Source organism: Neovison vison, chromosome 5 (assembly GCF_020171115.1).
Source record: "Neovison vison isolate M4711 chromosome 5, ASM_NN_V1, whole genome shotgun sequence".
In the NCBI taxonomy this organism is placed as follows: domain Eukaryota; kingdom Metazoa; phylum Chordata; class Mammalia; order Carnivora; family Mustelidae; genus Neogale; species Neogale vison.
This window is the reverse complement of record NC_058095.1, coordinates 163,496,309-163,521,148: the sequence shown is the minus strand read 5'-3', so window position 1 is coordinate 163,521,148 and position 24,840 is coordinate 163,496,309. Positions and strand designations below refer to the sequence as shown.

The 24,840-nt window shown below is 46.8% G+C and overlaps 1 protein-coding gene across 1 annotated transcript in view; it reads right to left on the bottom strand.

Annotated features, from left to right (window-relative positions):
* MYO16 (myosin XVI) overlaps positions 1-24,840 on the bottom strand; it is a 432,663-nt gene that overhangs the window by 348,928 nt on the left and 58,895 nt on the right. The window contains exon 4 of the mRNA XM_044250091.1: positions 5,645-5,753. Coding sequence (XP_044106026.1) covers positions 5,645-5,753 — 109 coding nt within the window. The remainder of the gene's footprint in view (positions 1-5,644; positions 5,754-24,840) is intronic.

Here is a 24,840-nt window from a genome sequence, read left to right as displayed (position 1 = left end):
CTCGGAGGTCAGGCTGCCTAGGCTTTAGTGCTGTGTCTTGTACCTACTTCTAGTGCCAATGGGAGAGGTGACTTATCCTCAGCCTCACTTTCTCCACCTGCAAAATGGGGCTGGTAATTCTGGTTTCACTGGTTATCATGAGGATGAGTTACCAACAACACAGAAAGCACCGCGCCCCATGTTTGGCTGGTGGGCAGCACTCAGTAGGCGGAAGGGGTCGTTCCTACTCAGCTTTCCCATGCAGGGATTATGGGCCATTCATTTTGTGGTGTTTTTCTTCATCATAAAGAGTCAGGCGAGGACCAAACAAAATAAAGCAAAATGCACTCTTTGAGTAATGTGGGTTGTTTCAAATCCTGCGTCCAAAGCAGAGACAGGAAGGACCACCAATGACCAGCTTAGGAATCTCCACGTGCCATGCTGGAAGCATGAACAGATTTCCCCTAAGAGCTGCTTCGAGGTTTGTTAAGAACCAACAAAAACGATCACTCTCTTCTTATTTTTAGGATGATGGAAGTGAACATGTGAGTTAATTTTGGAAAATATTATTCCTCAAATGTCAGTGTTCAATTTTGCACAGTTGGAAGCAGCAGGAGAATCTGATGGTTACATTATTCTAACTTTTATAACGTGGCCCTGTTTATGGGAGTGGTATGTATCTTTCAGAGGATTATTGAAACACAGGGTTAAAACTGAACGGTAGAAGAACAGGGTTAAAAGATAAAAGACAATTAGAAACAGAGTAGAGACCTCACTTCAGCTGACTTACGATGTGTCACGAGAAAGCCATCTATTCTAACAGTGGCTGTGAAGGAATCAGAGGGGAATATTATGACCTTGTGTCTTATTATTAAAAACTTAATTTTGCTTCAGATATGATACCAAGTAAAACGTCATTTCGTATTTTCATTATGAAACACGCAGAAGTCTATTTTCAGTAAAAAACAGAACAGAAATTCCCTCTTTTCTTGGTCAAGCAAAGTTCTCAAGCTGCTCCATGAGAAAAACAACTAAGACTTATTATGCGCACAATAAGTCTATTCTGTAATGGGCAATGAGCCAAGCCTGTCTCTTTTCCAAAGAAATCAAGTTTCACTTCCACCCTGTTTTCTGAAAAACATTAATAGAAGTCCTGATTAGGTTTTTCATTTTGACAGGAATTGTGTAAAATCTTCTCTTTCAGGAAATAAGAAAAACATCATTTTTCTGAAATTCATAACTGATTCCACGTGATACTAATTACTGTCACCCTGATCACCTCTGATACCTTCAGAAGGCGTTTGCCCAGAACTGAAATCACACGGACACCTCAAGTCAGTCCAAACCCCATGCTAACTCACCTCCCTAACTGTCCCCGCTACAATAACATTGTTTTTGTAACAATTCTACTTTTCCTTTTCTCTGTTATCCCTTCTTCCCTGGGGTACCGTGTGAGCCCACGTAACTATTGAACCAGTGCCCGGCGAATGGGGCACCGTGTGAGCCCACGTAACTATTGAACCAGTGCCTGGCAAAGGGGGCCTGGCTTCTCCCAGCTTCTAGAATTCCTAACTCTCAGCTTTATCTCCACTGTTCGCTTCTTAAGCTCATTAAATCCAAGAGTTGAAGGACGCTCTGGGCAGGCAACTAAAGGAAGCTGGTTCTGGCAAAGAGCAAGAAACACGTCCAAGGCCAAAAGGTGTTTGAACCCTGCACCTGATCCCCTTTCCTCGATCCTGACTAGAGGCACCATGTGAGGTGGTCCCGGGCCCCCTGGAGTGCACCGCCACCCCAGCGACGGTTGATTCCCAGGACAGCGGTGTGGGGACAGCATTCTGAATGAACTCTATCAGGCAGAAGAAATTACACAAGGTCGCTGTGCGCTGCTCAAGCTGGGAGTGCTCTGAAGAACCCTCACGGGGGTAAGGAGTTTCTGAGGCTGTTCCAAAATGAGAAAGCCCAGGGTTTTAACTAAGGCAGAAACAGCATAACTGGTAAGGGATGTGGACATATCAGAGGAACATCAGGGAAGCAGAATCTATTTGGTGACAATTGCATGTGAGAGATTTAGAAAAGAAAAGTGATATTCAGATGGTTGGATTCCTGGCTAAAGGGCAAAACAGAATATGGACAGGGCACACAAGGAGAGTGTAACTCCCACATTGGGCATGTGTTATTTCAAGTTGTCTGATACTCTCGTGTTACTAAACATTGTGCAGTGCCAAGCAGAAGGTCTGCAGAGATCACTGAGCTGGGGTCGGGTGGGTATTCCTGGGAGCAGGCAGGCAGTGGGCACAACACGTGGATCGGGGTCACATAAGCCCCACATAGCAGGCGGTGGGATGCGAGAAGAGACCCAGAGACAATAGCTCTGGCAGCCGTCCACATGTTGGCGTCTGCGTGTGCAAGCGACACATCCAAAAGAGACGAAGGGAAAGCTCAGGGAGGGTGAAGAGTACGAACGGTCACCGCCACCGCAGGGAGCAGTGGCGCGCAGGTCACCGACTGGCACGCGAGCACAGAGCAGAAGGGAGACCTGTCACGGAGGCAGTGGCCGTCTCTGCAGGGACACTTCCAGCAGCGGCAGAAGCTGCACTGCGCTGGCTCCGGAGAGGAGACCAGGAGCTCAGGGAACCAACGGGAGTGACCTTCTCTGAAAGGATGGATTTCCCGGGAAGGAGAGAGGGAGCTGGCTGATGAAACGGGGCGAGCAGGGTGGAAAGCAGACAGTCTTCCCTGTGTCTGGCATCCGTTGAGGGCCACCCTGTGGCCCCCCGAACCCCGCAGGGCTTTCTTCCCTTGAGGCAGCATTTTATAATTCTTTGCCTTCTGCGAAACCCAGCAGGGTTGGCCTCGCGCCGTAGAGCCTATATGCGTCGTGCCTTCAAGCAGCACGCCGCCTCTCCTTCCCCAGACCGGGGAGCTCAGGCCCTGAGCCGCGGTTAGTTGCTGTGCCCCGGAGGGGACAGTGGGGTCAGCGGCCGCTGTACAATCAGAACTTGTGACCAGTGAGTGGTCTTCCATGTCATCGGCTCGCTCCCGACCTCACCTGCCTTCAGCCACACGCATCCCGATGGGATCAAAACCGGGGGACACACACCCAAACCGGGGGTTTCAGTCTGGTTTTCCTGGGTTTCAGGTTTCAGCCTGGAAACCAGGGGACATGCACCAAACATTCAAGGACGTGCAGCCACCCCGCTATTAAGAATGCAGTGCGGAAGCACGGAGAACCGAGCAGTAAGGACCATCTCACGGTGGGTACTCGACGTGTCCAAGGCTATCGGCCCAGGCTGTCATCGCAGTAAACACTAAAAGCACCCTGACAAGGGGGCCCGGGCATAAATCGAGTGAGACAGTATTCCCGGCAAGTGTGGCAGCCGATAGAGACACGTGGGAGGGACCCCGGCAGGATCGGGGAGCAGAATGAATGACCCGAGGAAGGGCAGATGGACGGGAGGCTCAGGCCGGCACAATGGCAGGCGCGGATGGAACACGGAATTTAAAACGGAGGAGAGACTAAGTGGAATTTGTTCCAGCAAACATGCATGTTACAAACCCATTGTGATAGCCGCGTCGTGGCGGATTTTCTCCTAAACATTCGGAGTCAATGCCTCCCCCTCTTCCTGCTCCCTTAATCACATTTAAAATCAACCTCGTGGGGCACCTGGGTGGCTCCGCTGGTTGGGCATCTGGTTCTTGGTTTCAGCAGTTGTGGTGGTCTCGGGGCTATAGGATCGAGCCCCGTGTCAGGCTCTGTGCTCAGTGGGAAGTCTGCTTAAGGGTTCTCTCTCTCTCTCTCTCTCTCTCATCCTCTGCCTCTGTTCCCCCAGCCCCTGCTCGTGCTCTCTTTCTCTCTCTAAAGAAATGAAAAATAATAAAATCAACTTCCCAAAAGAATACAATTATTTTTCTTTATAGAGAATAGATAATACTGCTTTTGCAAATACTAAAATTTTTTTTAAGATTTTATTTATTTATTTGAGAGAGAGAGAGAGAGAGAGCATGAGAGGAGAGAAGGTCAGAGGGAGAAGCAGACTCCCTGTGGAGCTGGGAGCCCAATACGGGACTCGATCCCAGGACACTGGGATCATGACCTGAGCCGAAGGCAGAGGCTTTAACCCACTGAGCCACCCGGGAGCCCAGCAAATACTAAAATTTTTTATCAAACAAAATCCTTGGAGGAGCTGGAAAGGCTTATCAGTCAGGCGAGTTCTTTTGCAAAGAAAGATGCTTGATTTTAGTTTTCAAAGAGAAATGTGGGCCGCGGCAGCTATCAGAATCTCAGAAGAACAGCTGAAAGGTGGAAAGGCATCGGCCTCGCAAGTAACGCACGGCCGAGCTCTGCACGCAACGTCAGAATCGAGTACCACCAGCCCGGGGTGTGCAAAGGTCCAAAAATACACTTCACAGCCACGGGATGTGCAGGACGTCAAGCTTCCCTCCCATTAGCAGTGACGGAAGCTGTCCCCAATGAGTCACCACTGACAAAAGGATGAAAGACCTGACTGTGACCCTCGGGTAAGGAGCAGGTACAAGGAGTGAGGACAAGATCAGGGAGTGGCACCCCTCCCCCCACGCTGCCTCTGTCACCCCAGCCCAGAGACTCTGTGACCTTCAATAGGACAGCCTGGCTCACGTTGTCCCTAATGAAGATAATGGTACTCATCCCGCTTTCAGAATTAATGAGATAATTTTTTTTTTAAGAACTCGCTGGCTGCTACGTACTAATTATTATTATTATTATTCTAAGCCATTCTCGGAATAAACCTTTTGATACAAGCGATCTGGAGGAGGCAGAGAGGGCAGGGAACAAAGAGGCAGATGTGAGGGCTTTTCTTAGAAGCAAGGACAGAGTCAGAAGCGCTGTGTGGCTCTTAACATTTTTAAACTTTTTTGCTGACAAAAGATCATCCTTGAAAGGACTGGAGTTTCTTTGTTGTTATTTATACCTAAACAGAAAGGGGGGAAAAGAAAACAAAAAGTGGCAGACTTCTCCAGCTTGATGCCATATTGGGTTCAGGATTTCAGATACCTCCCACTTTGCCCTTGTTGAACGTACTCATGAAATTATACGTTTCGTCTGTGCAATTAAACATTCTTTGTCAGGGGACATGGCTGGGAGCTTGGGCTCATCTCTTCAGGCCAGCAGCGCCGCCGAGGTACCTGCTTCCACTACAGTACTCTCAAGCCACCAACAGTGGCGCTGGGAGGCTGTGCGGGCTGCCCTCCACTTAAGCCCTTGCTCACGGGCGTGTCCTTCTTGCAAGGACCACGGGCTCCTGCGACAACACACCTCAGATGACCGACCAGCCTCTCAGGAACTCAACGTTCAGTGGTGCGGGTTCACTTTCGCCCCCTCCCAGTGGAGAACAGATTATAACCACAAACCCAGTCCCCCTCAATACAGGCTTCAGACCCTCGTTAAAATGTCCCTTCACTGCTGGCCTCCAGATTTCTGCAGCCTTGCAAAACGGCACTGACTAAACCAACAACGATCACGGTGGGAACAGCGAAAGGTTCCACGGAAAGAAAGACTTCACGTCACGCCGTCTGGGGAAAGCCCGTTCATCTGCAGTCACGTAGGCACGCCTAAAGACTAAACACGCACCGGCAATGCTACCACGCGGCCCTTGATCTTCCTTCGGCTTCTCAAACCCCCGCCTACCATGTTCATCCAGATAGGTCAGCAGGATGAAGCTGGATTCCGTCCCCTCTATGGCGTAATCCAACGGGATATTTCCATTGACATCCTGGAGAAGGACGTCGGCTCCAGCCTGTGAGTGAAGAAGGACAGACAGAACGTGACGTATGCTGTTAGCAGAGGAAGCGGATCAAAACTCTCACTTCGAGGTTAGGCGGGACACAGGCGCCGGAAGTCTGTGGCAGATACGACCCTGGAGAATCGCAGGAAACCGTGATTACATTGCAAGAAAAGTACAGCAGTTACTTTGTGAGAAACTCCAATAAGGCTAAAACCGTTCAACTGACCTTTGCAAAGGCCTAAGTCCCGACTACTTCCCCTGCCTCCTCTCACTAAACCCCGATTTCCAGCCCATGACCACGAAGCCAAACCCACCTGGTCATTTGCCTTGTTTCTGACACAGCAGAAACTCCCTGTGCCGCAGAGAGTCTCCGTGGAGATCTTTTCTACGAACTTCAACCCATCCTCCCCAGACGATTGCATAAGCCCCTCGAGGCCCTTGCTCTCTGTGGAAAGTCATCTGAGAGCTTTTCTCCCCTACCATGTTTTAATAAAGGCTTGGACTAATGGCTTCTGGCTGTTTGTCTTTTTCTTTCTTTCTTTTTTTTTCCCCTCCTTCCAGAAACTATTTTCTGGAAAAAGCACCATCTGTAGGGATCAATGGATAGAGTGCATGAAATATGGCCGTGGCAGTTTGTTCAGCTCCGAAGTAGCCTTCGTCAGGCGCCTCGGAGGATGCCTGTCCCCCACCCCCACCCCCACCACCCATCCCAGCTGAGATACAATGACAGATGGACTTGCCCTTTGAAAAAAATTTGCTCACGTAAATCTTTCATGAGCACCATAAAATTTACCAGGCCTGCTTTGCATCTTTTCTTCAAGGGCATGGAGTGACCACGTCCCCACTGACCAAGGCTCCCCATTCACCTCATGAGTCACGGAACTCAGGTCAGGGAAATGAAAGTCTTCCCCTATTCCCTGGACCAAATACAATTCTGTGCTGGGATGTTACTGAAGTTCACATACTCTCCAAATTCCTAACGTTGACATGAAAAGGTGTGTGACATTCATAATCTTGTACACCGAAATGGGGGATTTTTCGCCTTCTGTTATTCGAGACCTGTATTAAAAAAAACAGCTTTTCTATATCTTACCGAGTCCACACAACGTTTGCAAAGGACTGCTCTAAGTACCCTGTGAAGACAAAGCTAAAAGTCGATTCAAGCGGCAAAACCATGTCTATCTCGCTGTCTTGCCTGCAAAGAACTATGCATTCACCTCCCCACCCAGAGTCAACCACATTCTATTTTCTCCAATCATATCAAGCTACTCCTGTATTTGAACATAGTAAGTTCTAAAATGCAGGTTTTCACTTGGCTAAGGAAGCAAGTTAAGTTTAACGTCCTTAAGACTTCAAACAATCTTCTTGGTGCATTTAATTTTTTGAAGTTATTCAGAGTTTGAAAAGTAGTCCCTTGAGGCAATACTGTGAAGCAGGCTCTGCTAATGGGTCTTCTTTAGTGTCAGTGCAGGAGAGGAAGATTTTGCATAACTACTCAAGTGTCACTTGTTAATGAACCAATTAGGAGAGAGAGAACCGCAGGGTGTCCTTGTGGACTTCAACCCTCACAAGCAGAAGTCAGTCGTTCCCTTTCTCCCCCGCGCATTGATGTTCCGGCTAGAATCTTATCTCGGCCAAACATCTGCATACGAGGCAACAGTGACTATACCTGTTGAACAGAAGAGTCATGTACCATCAGTAACACCAGAAAGAAGTAGGAGGACAGCCTGGCTGAGGAGGATGGTGCACTTGGAGAGAAGGCTTCCTGCTCTTCTCAGAAGTAGTGAGGCTCCTTCAGAGCAAGTCTGAAACAGACACCTGCGGCTCGCTCTGTCAGCCGGGCTGTTCACGGAAACTGCAGCCTATTCATCGCTCACCGGTCTGTGCTGCGCAGTCACCTGGTGTCCCCCTGTCCTGAAGGGAGCCCTCCCTGGGGTGGGAAACTTCCCTCATCAAAGACCACAGCTTAGTCCCCGGTACTGTTCCCCGCCTACTATTGTGCCTGGCCCATGTTAGACACTAAAAAAGGTTTACGGGGGCGGGGGTGGGGGGAGGCAAAAGTGAACTTAGACTAATTATTAAAAATTAAGGCAGAGAACTATAATTTTCATCATTTTGAACTAAATTTCCTGACCTTTATTTTATGGGTTCTTGGATAAAATTACAAAATCACTACCTGCATTTGTGCATTTCCTGCCTTTGCTCTTCGGGTGGATATTTGTGACCCTCCCTTCCCTCTTGCCTTCCTTCCTCTCTCCTGCTGTTTCTTCCTCCCTTCCTTCTCCCCTTCCTTCCTTCCTTCCCTCTCTCCATCTCCCTCTTCCGTCTCCCCCTCCTTCTCCCCCTCTTCTTTCTTCCACCACTGGACAGGGTGAGAGTGTCCCAAGTGCAGGGGGTCCTGGTGCTCGGCCCCCTCCCCCCCGACCATTTGGTCTTGGGAAAGGGCCGCAGACAGGCTGAGCGATGGGCAGTAAGAACAGTGGTCCCCATGGATCCCCTGAGAAGCTGTGAATCTGGAATTGTACACCTAGTAAAGAAAACAAAAATGGAAAAAACCACCATTGATAAGATTCGCGACTGGTTGTCATTCTTAGCATGACTGGCTCACGCATTAATATGCACTTTTAGTTGTTAATGGATCCCACTGGAACTGAGGGGCTGGGGGCTTGCAGAGTAAGACTTCTCCTCAAAATGTCAGAGATCTGCCTCAAGACCGCAGGATGGTCTGATTTCCAGCATACAGAAAGGAAAAGGCCCATGGGGTTGGGAATTAGTAACATTTATAACGCATTGTGCCCGTACTTGTTTGTTTAAATACTTGGAGCCACCCAGTAAGATGAATTTTTTCAGTTTTGCAAAGTAAGAGCCAATAAGTCATTTGCTAAAAATACCCCCTTCTCATTGTCCCTCCTTAATATGAAATTTGAAAAATTATAAAAGTATGTATGTTCTAAAATATCTTTCCCTTCCAGACATGATATTCTTAAATACTTCTTTAAAAAAAAAATTCTTATTACATTTCAAATTTCATTCCACGGGTGCTAAGAGTCCACTAAACGGTTTCTCAGCACCGAATCTCAAAACCAGGGAGAAGGGCTCCTGAACCGGGCCACATATTAATTACAGTGTTTCCGTGGATACGGGGCTCACTATTTTCAGTACAGAATGTGGGCGCCGACAGCAAACACGAACTTCCATTTCCCCATGCGCCGGTGTGTGCCTTTCACAGCGCACCCCACGGTTTCACGCCAGGGCAAGAGAAGGAGGACGAGGCCAGGGCTTTAGGCGAGACTTTCAAACACAGGACAAAGATGTCCAAGGTTGTACCTACTCTGTGCTACAAGAACAACTGTCTAGGCCATCACGACGTGCTTTCTGAAGCTCAAACAATATTTTAAAATAACTGGATGCTGTACTTTATCAAAACAGATGGTTTAGGAACTGGCTAAAAACTGTAAAAAGATAGCCAGAGTGAGGAGAGAGGGTAGGCACACATTCTTTCTCATCTATATCCAGGGCCCGGGGAAGCATGTGTGTGAACGCAGACATGCGATAGTGTGTGTGCACGGGGGCACACATTTGTGTGTGTGCACGCACACACGTGTGTGCAAAGCCTCTTCCTAGTTCTACTTTCCTACGCCTGATCACCAGGTGGTTCGATTTCTTATACTGACTGTCCTCACTGTCCTAAGAATGCTCACGTTAAGAAAACCTTGCATTAGTGAGAACAGCTCAGCCAGAACGTTACCCTTGTGCAGTGCAGACCGTGAGGCACGCCCTTCAGTTTGGCCTCAAGACAATCAATCACATCGTGATGGATATTCATGAGGGAAATGAAAGTATTCGATGTTCTCTATGCAAAATCCCGCTCCTCAAATACTTCCTTCAGCTGAGGACTGGACGGTTCCTACAGGAAGCCCTGGGCACATTTTCTCCAAGGAAGGCCACCCAACCTCCAGCCTGTCCTAATTTATGGTCCTTGGTATTGGAAATGGAACTCAAATATACCACCCCCCCACCTGCCAGATAGGTATCTTACTTACTGCCCATCCGATGACATATGAACCCATAAGGGCACCTTTCCTGTAAATAAACACTGCATCGGTTGCTTTATGTTACAACTTAATGTCAGTGAAAATACTCACCACATCTTTCACTCAGTAATAATTCTCTAACACATTAATACTGGAATTTTAATGAGAGGCACGTGATGGCATCTTAATAAGCAAATGCACTTGTTATAGGCTAACATTTTCTGGAAACTCTATTTTGATGCAGTTTCACATTTAATTAAAGTTGCAAGAACAGTACAAAGAGGCCCTGTGTACCTGCCAGTGTTGAATGGCATCCCTCCCGCCCCCCACCTGCAGAAACACTGACACCGTAATCCCTAGTAGCTGTGAAGGTGGACTTACTTGGAAACGGGATGGGTGCAGACGTAACTAGCTGAGTTCAGATGAGGAGCCCCAGGGACACACGCACAGAGGGAAGGTGGCCACGTGAAGACAGAGGCAGAGATGGGGACCACGCAGCCAACGGCCGAGGAACACCAGGTGGCCCCAAGAGCTGGACCAGATAAGGTAGGAGCCTCTCCTAGAAGCTACAGAGGTGGCACGGCCTTGCTGACACCTTGCTCAGACTCCTGGCCTCCAGAACTAGGAGACTGTAAATTTCTGTTGCTTTAAGCCTTTAGTTTGTGGTATTTTATTATAGCAACCTTAGGAAACTTATACTCTGCCCTTTACCCAAATTCACCAATTTATACTTTCCCCTTATTTTTGCAGTCTTTCTCTATTTTTCCTGAGTCTCTCTTTTTAAAGATCGATTTATTTACGTGAGAGAGAGAGGGAGAGGAAGCACATGCAGGCACAAGAACAGGGGGAGGGGCAGAGGGAGCCAGAAAATCCCATGTAGACTCCGAACCGAGCACGGAGCCTGATGAGGGGCTCGATCCCACAGCCTTGAGATCAAGAACCAAAACCAAGAGCCAGAAGCATAACTGCCTGAGCCACCCAGGTGCTCTCCTGAATCTCTTGAAAGTGAACCACAGGTACCACCTCCCTTTACTCCTAATATTTTAGTACGTATTTCACAAGAATAATGGTAATTCTTGTGCATAAAAGTTATTGCATCACAACATTCAGCATTACTAAACACTATTATAGAAGCCACCATGCACATCCAAATGTCATTAATTCTTCCAAGCGTATTACTGATAGCCATCTCCCCAGCTCAGGAGGTAACCCACGGTCCCCCAGTGCATGTAGTTGCCCTTTCTTTTTCATCCTCTCCAATTTGGAACAGGCCCTGTCTTTTCATTTAAAACAATATTTTATTTATTATTGAGAGAGAGAGAGAGAATGAGAGCAAGGGAGCATGAAAGGGGAGAGGTCAGAGGGAGAACCAGACTCCCTGAAGAGCAGGGAGCCTGATACAGGACTCAATCCTGGGACTCCAGGATCATGACCCGAGCTGAAGGCAGTTGCTTAACCCACTGAGCCACACGGACACCCAGCCCTTGTCTTTTCAAGGCCTTCTTCACATGGCCTTACAAGAAGGTTTTCGGCAGGCAAATCACAGAGGAGGCAGCATGTTTGTCCCATCGTACCCCATCCGATGAGTGTGTGATGTCCCTTGGTCCCATCACTGAAGACGTTAACCTTGGTCGCTGGCAGAGCTGAGGTTAGCCAGGTTTCTGCACTGCGGAACCACAGCTAGGAATGCATGAGTGCACGCTGATATCAACAAACACATGAATACCCAAACAGAGGGTAGAAGAAAAGCCTCCTCCTTACAACAGAATCCCAACTCACACATGCAGGATGCGTGACAAAGTTAGAACCTGGCATTCGCTCCAGTCATAATCGATTCAGATGAAAATCACCAAGGGAGGTTAACACTATGTTCCTGGGTGCCGGAAAGGCGGAAGTTTGAAGGAAACTTTGATGAGGAATAGAATATTTACACAGTCCTCAAATATCCTGCCACAAAATATTCCACTTAAATATAAAAATGTTGGCGTCTAACATGATAGGGAAAATAGAAAATTCTGGGAGCGGATGTTCCGTGCTTTTGAATTGCAGATGGTTTCCCTTCTTTCTGTAGAAAATTTTGCATTATGTGCTAGCAGGAAAAAACGAGGTTGTCCCAAATGAATGTATAATGCACGGGCAATTATTTTGGTTCGGAACGCATGCTGATAGCATTCTGCAAGCTTTTAGTTTAAGGATATATGGGAACTGCACTGTGGGATCAGAGGGATCACCTCCATTCTTTCCCAAGGCTTCAGGTGTCCACGTCCTCTGGACCCCAACCTGTTAAAGATTATCTCCAGATTTTTTAAATTCAATTGAGCAAAAATAGAGTGTTTGGGAAGCACAACAATATTCACTTCTGAACTCTTCATGGCATCTCGTATTAAGTAAACAATAAAAGTTGCTATCCTACAAGAAATGCACATTCAAGAGAAAGAAACATATTTTGATGAGAAAAAGAAATCTGCATGGGGCTCTGAGTTAGACATCCATGAAAGTTTGTGTGTTTCCGGTATCTTACATTCATTGAGGAGGTAAGTTAGACCAGGCTGTTCAGAGATAGAAAGTGGGACATCAGAACTCAGGGAGCTGCAAAACACAGACACGACCGTCAAGGGTGTTTGACTTAGAGCTTGCAGAAAGCAGGAAAGGGGGATGGAAGTTCTCCTGGCACAACGTAATGAGGCTTGGCATCAGAGACGCCATGCCAAGTGTCGGGTTGCTGTTTGCCGGTTTCATGACCAAGGGCAACACACCTAATTCAGCCCCTTAGTTTGCAAACTACAACCAACTATTCCTAGTTAATGGAGATGCCAGTTCTCCTCAGTCTAAGCCCAGCACAGTGCTGATGTACAGTAGGAACTCAGTGAACTACAGCTCTCCTAATAAAAGCAATCAGCAAGGAAAGAATACCTTATTAAATGTGGTCTTTGTAAAGATGAGCGTGAGCTATGCTGTATTAAATCACCCATCCTTCCCTGCACACAGGTGTTAGCTGGGTCCTGAATTCAAGTTCCAAAAAGCATGGGCAGAAGGAAACAGCAAGAGAGAGAGAAGTTCAGCCCAAGCTCCTTGAAGGCTGAGGTGGTATATTTGGTTTTGTTGCTTCCCTTCTTCCCCTCACTCTTACTGGACAATGTATTTGACAAAGCCAGCAATGAGGAAGCAAAATGATTTCAGTCAAAGGCGAAAAATACTTGTAAAATGTCATGCCCAGAATATACAGGTCCAGAGATGTTAAAAGTTTCAAGTGCAGCATCTAATGCAAACCAGAAAAAAAAATATCCGAATGCCCTCTACTCTGCTATTGACAAAAATGCACTGTGCTCTGAGACATATGAGGGAACTCTTTGTAAATCTGTTCCTTAAAAAGAACCCACATGCAACAAAATACTTTTATGAAAGATTAAATAGAAATGTACAGGTACTTCTGGAAGAGATCTCCCAAAAATCTATTCAATCCGTTTATTTCCTGGTAATTTACTACTTGGGTTTTGAATGTGTGTCTTCCAGCCAGTGACCCAGGGAAACTGTGTAGACCCTCCACTGCTGCTTACAACCAATTATTTGAGAATGAAAACAAAACTTTCTAGCAACCCTGTCGTCTTCAAGGACAAACTCCAAAGAACCACAAAAGCTTCAAATAAATCAGAACAAAGACATCAAACTCCTTTTATACAAAGACAAGCAAAATGCCTAAGACTCCCCCAAAAATGAAACCTAAAATTACTGAACAAAAAGAATAATAGGTTCTGACCCACAGGGCCACCAAATGCCATCAGGAAAGACAGAGGCTCATGTTCTGAGAACTACCTATTCTCTGTACCCTGCATCACTTTTCACTTATTGCCGTTGAATTGGGTGATTGGCAGAAATGCTATTTTACCAGTTACATCCAGAAAGCAACCTTTCTCATTCTGAAATATTCATGCCACCAAAAGGAACAGGTGAAGAAACTGTTAAACCTTAAAACCTGGAGACACTGAATTGCCACCTCTTTCCCCAAGGCTCTACTGAGACATTCCAGTTGAAAGCCTTATGGCCATCAGGAAGGGAGGGTGTCAGGTAGGGTATGCACCAGCAGATACCTGTAAGAGTGAATTAATTACTCCTGATGAGCCCCAGTGAATGGTGCTGAGAGGGAACAAACCATCTTCCTGCCAAAGGCCGTCTCTCTTGTACTTGAGTCAGAACACCCAGAGGATTCCCGAGTTCCCATCTGCCCACAATCATAGAAACTCAGGGAACAGAGGCAGAAGATCCATTCATCCCTGGTCTCAAGCTGAGACTTTCCCGTGGGTCTGCACGGTTGGAGCACAGAGGGGAAAACTAAAAGCATGCAACTTTCCTCCTGCTTCTGCACTGTTGGCAGATAATGTAGGAAGCAATACCACAAGGGAATCCTTTCATTCATTAAGAACTATGCATTAAGCCCCTTATTATAATTAAAATGTACTTTGAGATTAATGATTATGAAGTTTTCTGGTAATAAAAGTTTTAAAACCTGTAGGACCACCATTTAAATTTTATAACAGTTGAAATTACATCGGAGGAGATTTTTACAGCTCAGTCTGTAAACATCCGAGGTCAGTAATTACTACTTTGGGAGCACGTAAATATTGACTGGCGGCCCTGCTGCCATGCTAAGTAACAAACCATGGCAAGAAAACAAAATATGTCAGAAAGAAAGGATAATCGGAGAATTCCAAGTGAACGGGTGTGGATAGCACTTACAGCCATACTAAAGAAGCCCGGACGTGTTTCTACAAGGGACCAGAGTTTCATGGGTGCATAGCAGGGGGCAGATGTGACGGCGCCTGGGTTCGTGCGACCACAGACTGAATCCTCATCTTCCAGACCAAAGATGAAAAGTCAACGTGTAGGGACATAAGCATAGTTATTTAACATAAAATAGATATAAAAACCAGAGAGCCATCTAGAAGAGTCCAAAGGGATTGTATCCGGGAAGAAAAATGTGCAGGGAAGGACACAGGTAATCTGACAAGTCTTCCAACAAGTCCTGTAGAACTATCTGGCTTTCTAGATACCGGTTTGCATGACAGATACAAACCAGAAGTGAAAACAATGGCATACATGAAATAATTTATGTCATGAAACGTGTATTGCCGGGATCATGAAATGATGTAGTAACGTGTCACAAGCATAGAAAAAGTAATGAAAATTTGTGTAAAATGTCTAAAATAGGAGAACACTTAACCAAGTCCATTTGTATGGTCCAACCACATTTCACTAAAGCATGTCGTAGAAGAAACTTCTTAGACCTGGAGATGCACAGCACGTGTATATAAAAAGATGGACGCATTATTAAGCCACTGCCAAGCCGGCCAACCTTCCAAATGTAAAACGACGGTGGACACATTTTCTGTTACACTGGGGTGACCATCCAGCTTCCACCTTTTTCCTCTCTTTCAGACCGGACGATGCTGTTTAGCATGTGGCAGCTCTTCACAGGCACACGGTCAAAGCCCTAACGGACACTCAAAGTACCATTTCTCTATTAACTACTAAACTAATACAAATAACATTTCTCTATTAAATACCAAAGTAAATACGTGAAGCGGTTCTACATAATAGAACGGCACTGGAAGCCGTAAGTGTTGCACAAGGTAGAACTTTCACAATCACAAAAACAGAATGCTGGGTATGCCTTCCAGATTACCACCAAAATACTTCTGGGTTTCGTTTCGTTTCTCTTCTCTTCTCTTCTTTTCTTTTGTTTTTTTAAGACTTTATTTATTTATTTGCCAGAGAGAGAGAGGACAAGCTAGGGATCACCGGAGGTAGGACTCAATGCCCTGGCATCACGACCTGCGCCAGAGGCAGACACAACTGACTGAGCCACCCAGGCACACCACTTCTAACTGACATGAATACACAAATTGGTGCTTTTAAGAATCTCTCTTTCCTTTAGTGACGGCCTTAAACTCCTGGACAGGAGGAACACTAGCGAAGGTCAACTATCAGAGGTCTTTTGTTCTGGTATCTCTTTCTCAGCACAACACTCACCTTAGTTTATTATTTCCTGGGTCTCCCCGCCCAGCGCCACGACTCCTTCACAGCCGTAACTTCCAGCTGACCCATGATCCTTTCTAGTCCAGGAGGTTCATCCGTGTCGTCTGTGTTGGAGTCAGCTGCCTCCCCCTTTAGTAACTCCCCTACACTTTCCCCAACTAACCAGTCTGACCCATAGGTAGGGATATCTCCACGCCCCTATCCAGCAGGAAGACCTTACAGAAGATGGGACCGTCCACCTTCGACAGCCTTAAAGATTTATGGGTCACAATTGTTTAGGAGGGAAACGATGAGGGAGCAGAAGGTAAGCTGAGGACAAAGCACAAGAGGACGCCCTACAACACCCCCCTAAGACCCCCACCCCCGTGTGGAATATGTGTGACTTTCCTTATGGAAGCTCCCAATTGTCTTAATGTTAGGGCCTTAGTGAGGGGCGGGTGGGGCTAGGTAGGGAGAAAGAGGTAGGGGGCCAAGGGATCAGGGGCTTGCAAAATTCAAAAACCAGAGAAAAGGTAACAAACCAGAGCACTGGTCCTAGGTGTCAGACACCCGGGTCCTGTAATAGCTGCTTCCCACCAAGAGAACTACCTGACGCTGTGAAGGGAGTAAGCCACTGACGGTATCCTCACTAGTCCTTGCTCTATGGTGATATCAATAGAGGTGTCACACGGATTTAAGTCCCCTGGTTAGCTCTCTGTAAAAGACCACCCCTAAAAGCCATCAGTGGCAACCTTGCTGGGACCCCTCTCAGTCGTCTGGAGAGCTTTTTCTGTACCTTCATTTAATGGAAATATCCCTTTAATGAGGAACAGAAGCCAAGCTTAGGACAAAGCAGAAGCTGACATGCCACAACCCCCCCACCCCCACCATGAGATATAAGTGACGTTCCTCCTGCACTCTGAGTTGCTCTAAAGCTAAGGAAAGGGAAAATAAGTCATTAACTCATAGAGATCACAGTCCTGCCCGACAGGAGTCTCCCTCATTTATAAACGTCTTAGCAATCTATAAGAACAAAGCATTTCCACCAATAACCAACTAGCTTCCAGAAGGAAATGTAGATACAATTAAGTGCCTTTGAAAACTCCCCTCCCCCAGACAGGTACGGAATGCAATGCTCCTCCAGGAGGCTCCCAACTATCTGGTAATGCCTTGGTAGAGGGAAAACCACCTTAACTTGACAATGGCCTCAGGAATCTTGTGAGTGTTCTTTAACATAAGAAAATCCTTTGGAAACCTTCACTTTTCCTTACCTCCCCCAGCTCCCACGTGTATAATGAGCCGCCCCTCCTGACCCAAGGGCAGCAGCTCTTTCTGCCCAGGGGTCCTGTCCCCGTGCTTTAATAAACCACCATTTTGCAGCAAACACGTCCCAAGAATTCCTTCTTGGCCTTTGGCCTCAAACCCTGAAGTCTTCACTCACTCTCCTTTGTTCTTGGGACTCATTCTCCGACTCTGTGAGACAAGAACTTCGCTCTCTGACACCATTTTGGTGCCAAAACCTGGGAACACGTCCTCCAAAGGGTGAGTAAAAGGGAACTCATCTTTTCCTTCCCGGGAGATGTCCCTCTTAGATCAACTCTTCTCATAAGCAGTAAAACCAGGCACCTGTTGGCCACTTAAAGACAAAGAGCTTGGCCGCTGTCTGAAGTGACAGGCTTCTGGAGAAAGCTGTTGTCAATCCCCTTTCCTCAAAGGAAGGAAATGTTGACCTAACCCTCCCCAGTTCTCCTTTCTATTCATTGGCTTTTCTTCAATGACTTTCTCCAGCATTGTTCCTAGAGGGAAAAACAACCTGAACTTGACAATAGCAAGGCCTCCAGACCTTCTGGGTCCTCATTAGCATATGAAGGTTCTTTTGAAAGCCTACCTCCCCAGCTCTCCGGTATAATCCGACACCCCTCAGAAACCCCCTGCAGCAGCTCTTTCTTCCCAAAGGTCCTGTCCCAATGCTTTAATAAAACCACTATTTTGCACCAAAAAAAAAAAAAAAAAAAAGAAAGAAAGACAGGCTACCAATACATACACACAGTATCAGATAAATTCTGTAAAAATTCTAAAATGTGGGGAAGAGGAAAGACAGATTACAAAACACGTCAAAACATATTCACTGATTATCTCCGTGTGATCCAATTATTAGTAATTATTTTCTTCTTTTCCTTTATTTTCTTTCAATTTTCTTTCTACAATAAATATGTGATATTTATAGTGAGAAAAATATTTTTCAGAATAAACAATGAACAAAACTATGAAAGGAGGTGAAAACACAGGACCATTCTCTTGGGTTCATGGAAAGTTTTGAAGATTCTGAAGTCGAAGGTAAGGAGGGAAACGTGAGACGAGCCGGCGACTGTCTGGGGAGCGAGCCTGAGTGACTCTTGAATCAATGAACGGCTACCACATAAATAACAGTCAACCCTCCAATTAAAAGATACAATTTCGTAAGCAAGCATACTGAATAAGTGTTTCCGAGAAAAAGCTAAGACAAGAAATCATGGGTTCCATGTTAGTACAGAGCCCCTCTGTGGTTAGGGTAAATGGAACATAATTTCAAGGTATTGGGCAAGTCGCTTCCATTACACGTCCCGCTGAGCTGCACGTTTGCCTTCGTATTACGGTTTTGTGTGAACCACACAGTATTCATTCACTAAGACCTGCATGAAAGGAGCCAGCGTCTTCCTACCGCATTGATTACTCGTGTAATTTTTCTCCAATACCAGTCAGGGCACTCAGCTTTCTCAAAAAGCATAGTTTGGGGGCGCCTGAGTGGCTCACCGGGCTAAGTGTCTGACCCTTGTTTTGGCTCAGGTCACGATCTCACGGGCCCTGAGGTCCGGCTCCAGCCTAGCCGGGCTTGGTGCTCAGCAGGGTGTCTGCGTGAAGAATCTTTCCTTCTGGCCCTCCTCCCACTCCTGGACATGCTCTCTCAAATAAACAAATAAATCTTTAGAAAAAAAATCATATTTTGTTCATCTGAACACTCCATACTTTGTTCTGAGAAAATACAATCTTTTCCAGGCCTATTGGCCGCACACTGGGAATAATACACTGATATTCTCTGTCCCTGCACATCTTGCGCCAGTGTCTCCATGTGTGATTTATCTCTGATGCCTCATAGTATCAGCTCCTCTGTTTTCCCTCTTTTTTTTCTTCTTTCTTTTTTTATTCTAGAATATTCTATTACAGTTGTACTGTTCCACACCACACATAAGGAGGGGAGACCTCACAGGGTTTATGTGTCCTTGCGTCTGAGCTAGGGATGCCGTCGGCAACCTTCCTAGCCTGTCCGTTTCCACGTTGGAATGACCAGCTTCTCAGGTTAATTTCAGGTCCCCCCTCCACAAGGAAATGCTGCCGGCACGTTTCCCTGGACTTCACAACAGTACCCATTTCTGGTTTGCCTTCCAAATGTGGCTTCTCTTTTCCAGTCTTCTATGCAGATTCCTGTTTCTCTAACAGTCCTCTCATTGGCATACTTCGGACCCTCTTTTAAATGTTTCTTTTTTGGGACTTCACATTTTGACAGGCTGATCTGATTTACTCCAGGGCTTCTGTTCCCGTGGGTGCAAATAAGATTCTCTCTCTCTCTTCACTCCCAGGACCAACTGCCTCCTGGATTTCTCCATGTGCATCTTCCATGGATCCTGACCTTGACACGTTCAACCGGGAAGGCATGGCCGTCCCCCAGGAAAGTATTTCTCCACTGGTGTTTGCACCATCCCGTCCAATTTCCCGTCCAATTTCCCAAACACAGAAGTCTTGGAGTCACGTTTAAATTCTCTCTCCTTCTTTAACATTAAAAACAAAAAACAAAAACCACAAAACCCCAACTTACTGTTGATTTCACCTTCAGCATATATCATCGATATTTCCTTCCCTCTCATCACTACACCTACACCCATAGCGGCTTACCAGCATTTCTGGTGATCTGCTCTGCCTTCAGTGAGGAGCCCTTAGTCTTAGTCCACGTGTGCCCAGAGCCCTGAGGACAAAGTTCTATTTTTCCCATTACAGCCGTCACCCGAAGCTGAGATTTGACACATGGCATGCATAAAATCATTGATGTAAATATGTTAATGATTATACACTAAGAAACAAATTAGCATTTATGCTCACCTTTTACTTTCTCTCCTACACCAGAGTATCAATGGTTATGGCCAAAGAGGCTGTTTTTCTTGTTGCTCATGTACCCTCAGGAGCAAGCATAGCCCTGGGCACAGAGCAGATTCTCAATAAAAAATGTACTTGATGAACGAATGAACAGGTGAATTCACATCGTAAGTTAACCAGAGATATTTTTGAATATAGTGTTTCCATTTTCATCCTGAGTTAGAGAGGAAGAATGATAGCTTACAGCTTATTGAAGATGGCTTTCTTGTTCTAAAATAGTCATTAGCATTTACACTCATTCAGAGAATAGTTCCTGTGAGAAGCAGGTAAGTCTGACGGCTGGAGGAAAAGGTGACACGCATCTGGATTCAAGGGCCACAGAGCAGATCTGCCAACGGTGTTCTGCAAGGGAGAGAGGCGGCTTCTTCTCTGCACCGAGCCCCAGACCATTGTTACGCCTGCGATGGTTTTAAGAACCTCGCACTTTTGATGAGGGACAGGGTCCCTGTCAAACTCTGAAATCCCATAATTCTGTTCCAGCTGCTGAGGTCTCCCTTTGCTTTTTAATAACTGCTGTTCCCAGAGGAGGCCAAAGAAGTGGTAGAAGAACTCTAAGGCAAAGAATCTACCTTCAAGGTGTTTATAATTTAAGGAGTCTGGTTAAATGTACGAAATAATCCCAACAGCATCAAAGCGCAAGGAAGATGGTAGATACAGGCAGGCGGCAGAGATGGGGATGGATGTGAAATTTGGAAGCAGACCAGCCCCCGGTGAGCCCCTGCCGGGCAGGGTGACTGGCTGCAAACCCAGGCAGTGACATCACTGAGACCAAGGGTCACCTCACTTGCAGGTGAGACGGAACTGGAGATGGGCAGGAGGGGGGACGCGGGATGCGATGGGCACCGGCTGCTCCACACAACTGGTAAACCACTGACCTCTACATCTGAACCTGACGAGGTGCGAACATGCTGGCTAACTGAATTTAAAAAAAGCAGCAAATTCTCAAAATATGCCATTGGTGAGATTTTCTCATCATCCGTGACCTTCCAATGAACTCCCCCTGATCTCCAACGTTCTGCCCTCCGGTGTCTACGCTGCCAACTAAACTCCACTCAGAGGAGTCACAGAGAGGGGAGACCCTGGATCCTGGGCGGGGCCAACTCGCCAGGGGGCGGGCAGAGTATCCTTCTCTCTTCCTGCCACCCTGAAAAGCTTCCTCAGCTTTTACCTGCATTTCACAGCCCAGTCTTGTAAGAGAGATTTTCTAAGCTGTCTGGGGTCCCGGGTGACTCTCTGCTCCTCTTAGAACCCCACACTGGCTGAGAGCAGCGTGAAGCCCCCGTAAGCTAGAAGGATCCGAGTGAGATGGAGACCCCAGGATCCAAGGGCTCTGCTCTGGGCCCTGCTAAGCTAAATGATTCTGTTCCAGGCAAGGCCTGTAAAAGCCTCCTCAGGATGCCCCTGGCCTGGGGATGCCCAAACCCTTTCCTAGGGTCACCCCTGTATTTGCCACTTTCATGATTTGAGAATGGAGGCGGGCAGTAAGAGCGTCCCCATGGCTGAGGGCAGCAGGACGACAACAATGCAATTCTAGAACCCACGTTGGCCGACGCTGAGAACCAGCGAGAGAGGAAAGCAGCAGGTGCCGCTGGACCTACTTCGCCGGCCCCTAAGAGGAAGCCCAGTGCTGCACGACGCCCAGCTGTCCCAGCCGGCCTGCCTTGTCCTTCCTGCTAGAGTCCCCTTCTTCCTGTCCCAGCCGTGGCGTCTGCACATGCCACCATCAAATGCCACTCGTGCTTCTATCAAGAAATTAAACTTTCAGATTCAGTCCATTCCACTTCCTGTAGGCGAACTGAAAATACGGCATGGTAACTGATTTTCTACTGGCATCATTTTGGCTCGATCTTTTTTTTTTTTTTTTTTTTTTTTTTAAATCTACTTCCTCAAGCCAAAAAAGTCGTCTTATCTTTCACTACATACATTCTTTACTCCCATCTACGCGTCCATCTCATTTCTGGTTTTCAGAGGTTCTAACCCAAAGTTTTTACTACTGCAAGTCTTCAATTACTACGAGAAGGGTTGGCCAGGTGGTTCCCGTACCAGGTTTTCCTGTATTCGCTACATGCCCCCGGGGGGTCAGAAGGAGCTAAGCTCAAATGTATCTTACCCTGTCATGTCTTTCACAGGACACTCCCTCGACTTCCTCCCCAGGTCCCAGGGCACATGGATCACTGCGTTTCTCCTGAGTCCCAAATGGCCAGTGACTTGATCAACAGCGTGAGGTAACAGCTGCCCACCAGACAAAATGGCAAAAATACGCGAGCGGTCGTGGACACAGGGAGACAAGGTGTGTGTTCCGTGACACTGTGGTTTCTGCCCCACCTACACAAACACCACTAATGGCTATTCATACTTCAATCTTGAAATTCTGCTGTATTATCTGCAAATTATAGAATTCTTAAACTGAAAATCTTCAGAAGGCTGAGATGTTATTGATTTATTAAAACCGACTCAATCATTAAGAGAACATAGCCTACAAAACCCGTCAAAGAGTGACTTTCATTTCATTTCAAGTCCTGGCTCAAACTTTCTGAATTGAATTATAATATACACATAGAAGTATAGATCTCATAAAATCATCACTGACTATGAAAAAAATTAAAGTATAAGTTACCTAACATCACATTTTTATTAATATTAAAATACCCAGATCGGGTTGCTGTAACAGATATAATATTGAAAAAGAAATAAGGGCGTCAAGAATCAGGAAGGACAGCACAGATATTACATTAAAGCAGTGGTCAGAAATATGCACTGTTCGGGGTCTTATGAATCACCGCAAAATAAGGGAGTAGCTTGCACCATCCTGGTATAATAATGTACTTTTCTAAACATACTTTAAAGATTGTATGTTTCTTTGTATTTGACTGTGAAGGAATTTCTGATTTTGTGGAGCTTTGTTTAGTAATAAACACTGCACCCAAGTCCCCGGGAGTAAAAAATACTGTCACCCACACGGAACAGCTAGTGTGACCGGCAAGTCTGCTCTTCCAAGGGCCGAGTCCAGGAGGGAGTCCTAATGACTGGCGGCAAAAGACCAGCGTCTCTCCACCTGCGCATGCTCGTGGACGTGACTTGATCCTTTTCTCTTCCCCTTCGCTAAAAAGACTCTACACCTGCCCTTTCTCATCTCATCAAGGAGTCTGTACACAAGCCGCTCAAGGTTCTGCGATGTTCTGTCCCCCCCACCCTCTGCCTGATGGACACACTTGGCTCCCCCTTCAGATCTCGGCTTGATGACCAGCTCCTGGGGGGCGTCTTCCCAACCCCTCTGTCTAGCACATGCCCTTGTCTCCCCACATCAGGGACTGGGTTGAGCTAGACCCTGTTCTCCTGCTGTAGCCTACATTCGATAGAGACCGTCTCACAGATAACAGAGCCATTATTTCCCGCCATTCAGGATACCACCGATGTAGAGGCTAATCGCTCTTTCGCTGGGATTCCACAATAGCCACTCAGCCAGGAAAGACCTAGAACTCCATCGACAACTCACCATCCTGAACCATAAGCTTTATGCGGGCCATCGCCAAATGCAGGGGACGTGGGTCCTTCCAACAGTATCATGAATTGACTTTCTGCCTGCGCCACTAGTCCCCACTGGCTTGTCCCAGGTTCCAGTCAGAATCCTCCTGCTCTGAGCTCCACATTTGACCGACAGACTGACTCTTGCATTTAAAACAGTCAGCTCTGTCTACATGGAAACGAGGCTCCGTCCATCTCTTTCTCCCTTCTCATTACATCTTCTCACCCCGCGCCATGTTATCTCTCACGTACGTGGCCTTCACCTCCACTGACAGCCTCCAACACAGAAGTCCCTTTCCCGGTCTCTTCTTCCACAGTCCTGCACCCAGCCTGGTGCCCTCGACACAGACGGCCTGGTCCAGACTGAAAGTCAGTCATACTGTTTAAGGACTCCCCCGCTGTGATACCTACGAAGAGGCGATACTTCATCATTCCAAAGCTGTTCTTGAGCCCTAACAGTGAAGGCAAGGTCAGAGGCGGGGAAAGAAGCTCAGTCAGTAAACATGGCCAGGTGTCTCTGACCCGACAGCAGGAGCCCCGGCCACGTGTGAAGTGGCTGAGGGGCCACCATGGCCCAGCCTTTCTCAACAGGGGCTCTGGCTGTAACTGTTCCTTACTTCCAAGGTCTGCATTATTAGGAATATTCCAGAGGTATAGGCCAGTCATTTCATTTGAGAAACATCTTAGAGCAGAGCATCCCATCATAACTCCTTTCCTGCAACACGGTCGGTAGTAGCTAGAAAACCTGTCAGCTGAGCGCATCTAGTTTAGAAAGACTCAGACGTCCACACGTCCACACAGACCCTCAGAGCTGTCTGTAGTTCAGCTCATTCCACCCCACTCCCGGAGGAAATGCAAATGACAGCCACGTTCCACTATAAATAGCCGCTCTCTTAAACTACAGAACTAATGGTTGTTGCGTGTGAGAACTGGAAACAGCTTGAGTTACCCAAAAGTATCATAGCTTCTAAACTCTGGAACACTATGCAGCCGCTAAATAGATGTTCGGACGAAATATTTAGAAACACGGAATAATTCTGTGACTTTAAGAGACAATACGTGGGGCACCTGGGTGGCTCAGTGGGTTGAGGGTCTGACTCTTGATTTTGGCTCAGGTCGTAATCTCGGGGTCCAGGGATCGAGCCCCATGGTGGGCTCCACTCTTGGTGCAGAGTCTGCTTGAGATTCTGTCTCTCCCTCTCCCTCGGCTTGCTCTCTCTGCCCCCATCCCACAAAAAAACAAACAGATAAATAAAATCTTTAAAAACAAACAAACAAAAATAGACAATATGTACATACACAAATTCAAGTATTACATGTGCATTACACACACCCACACA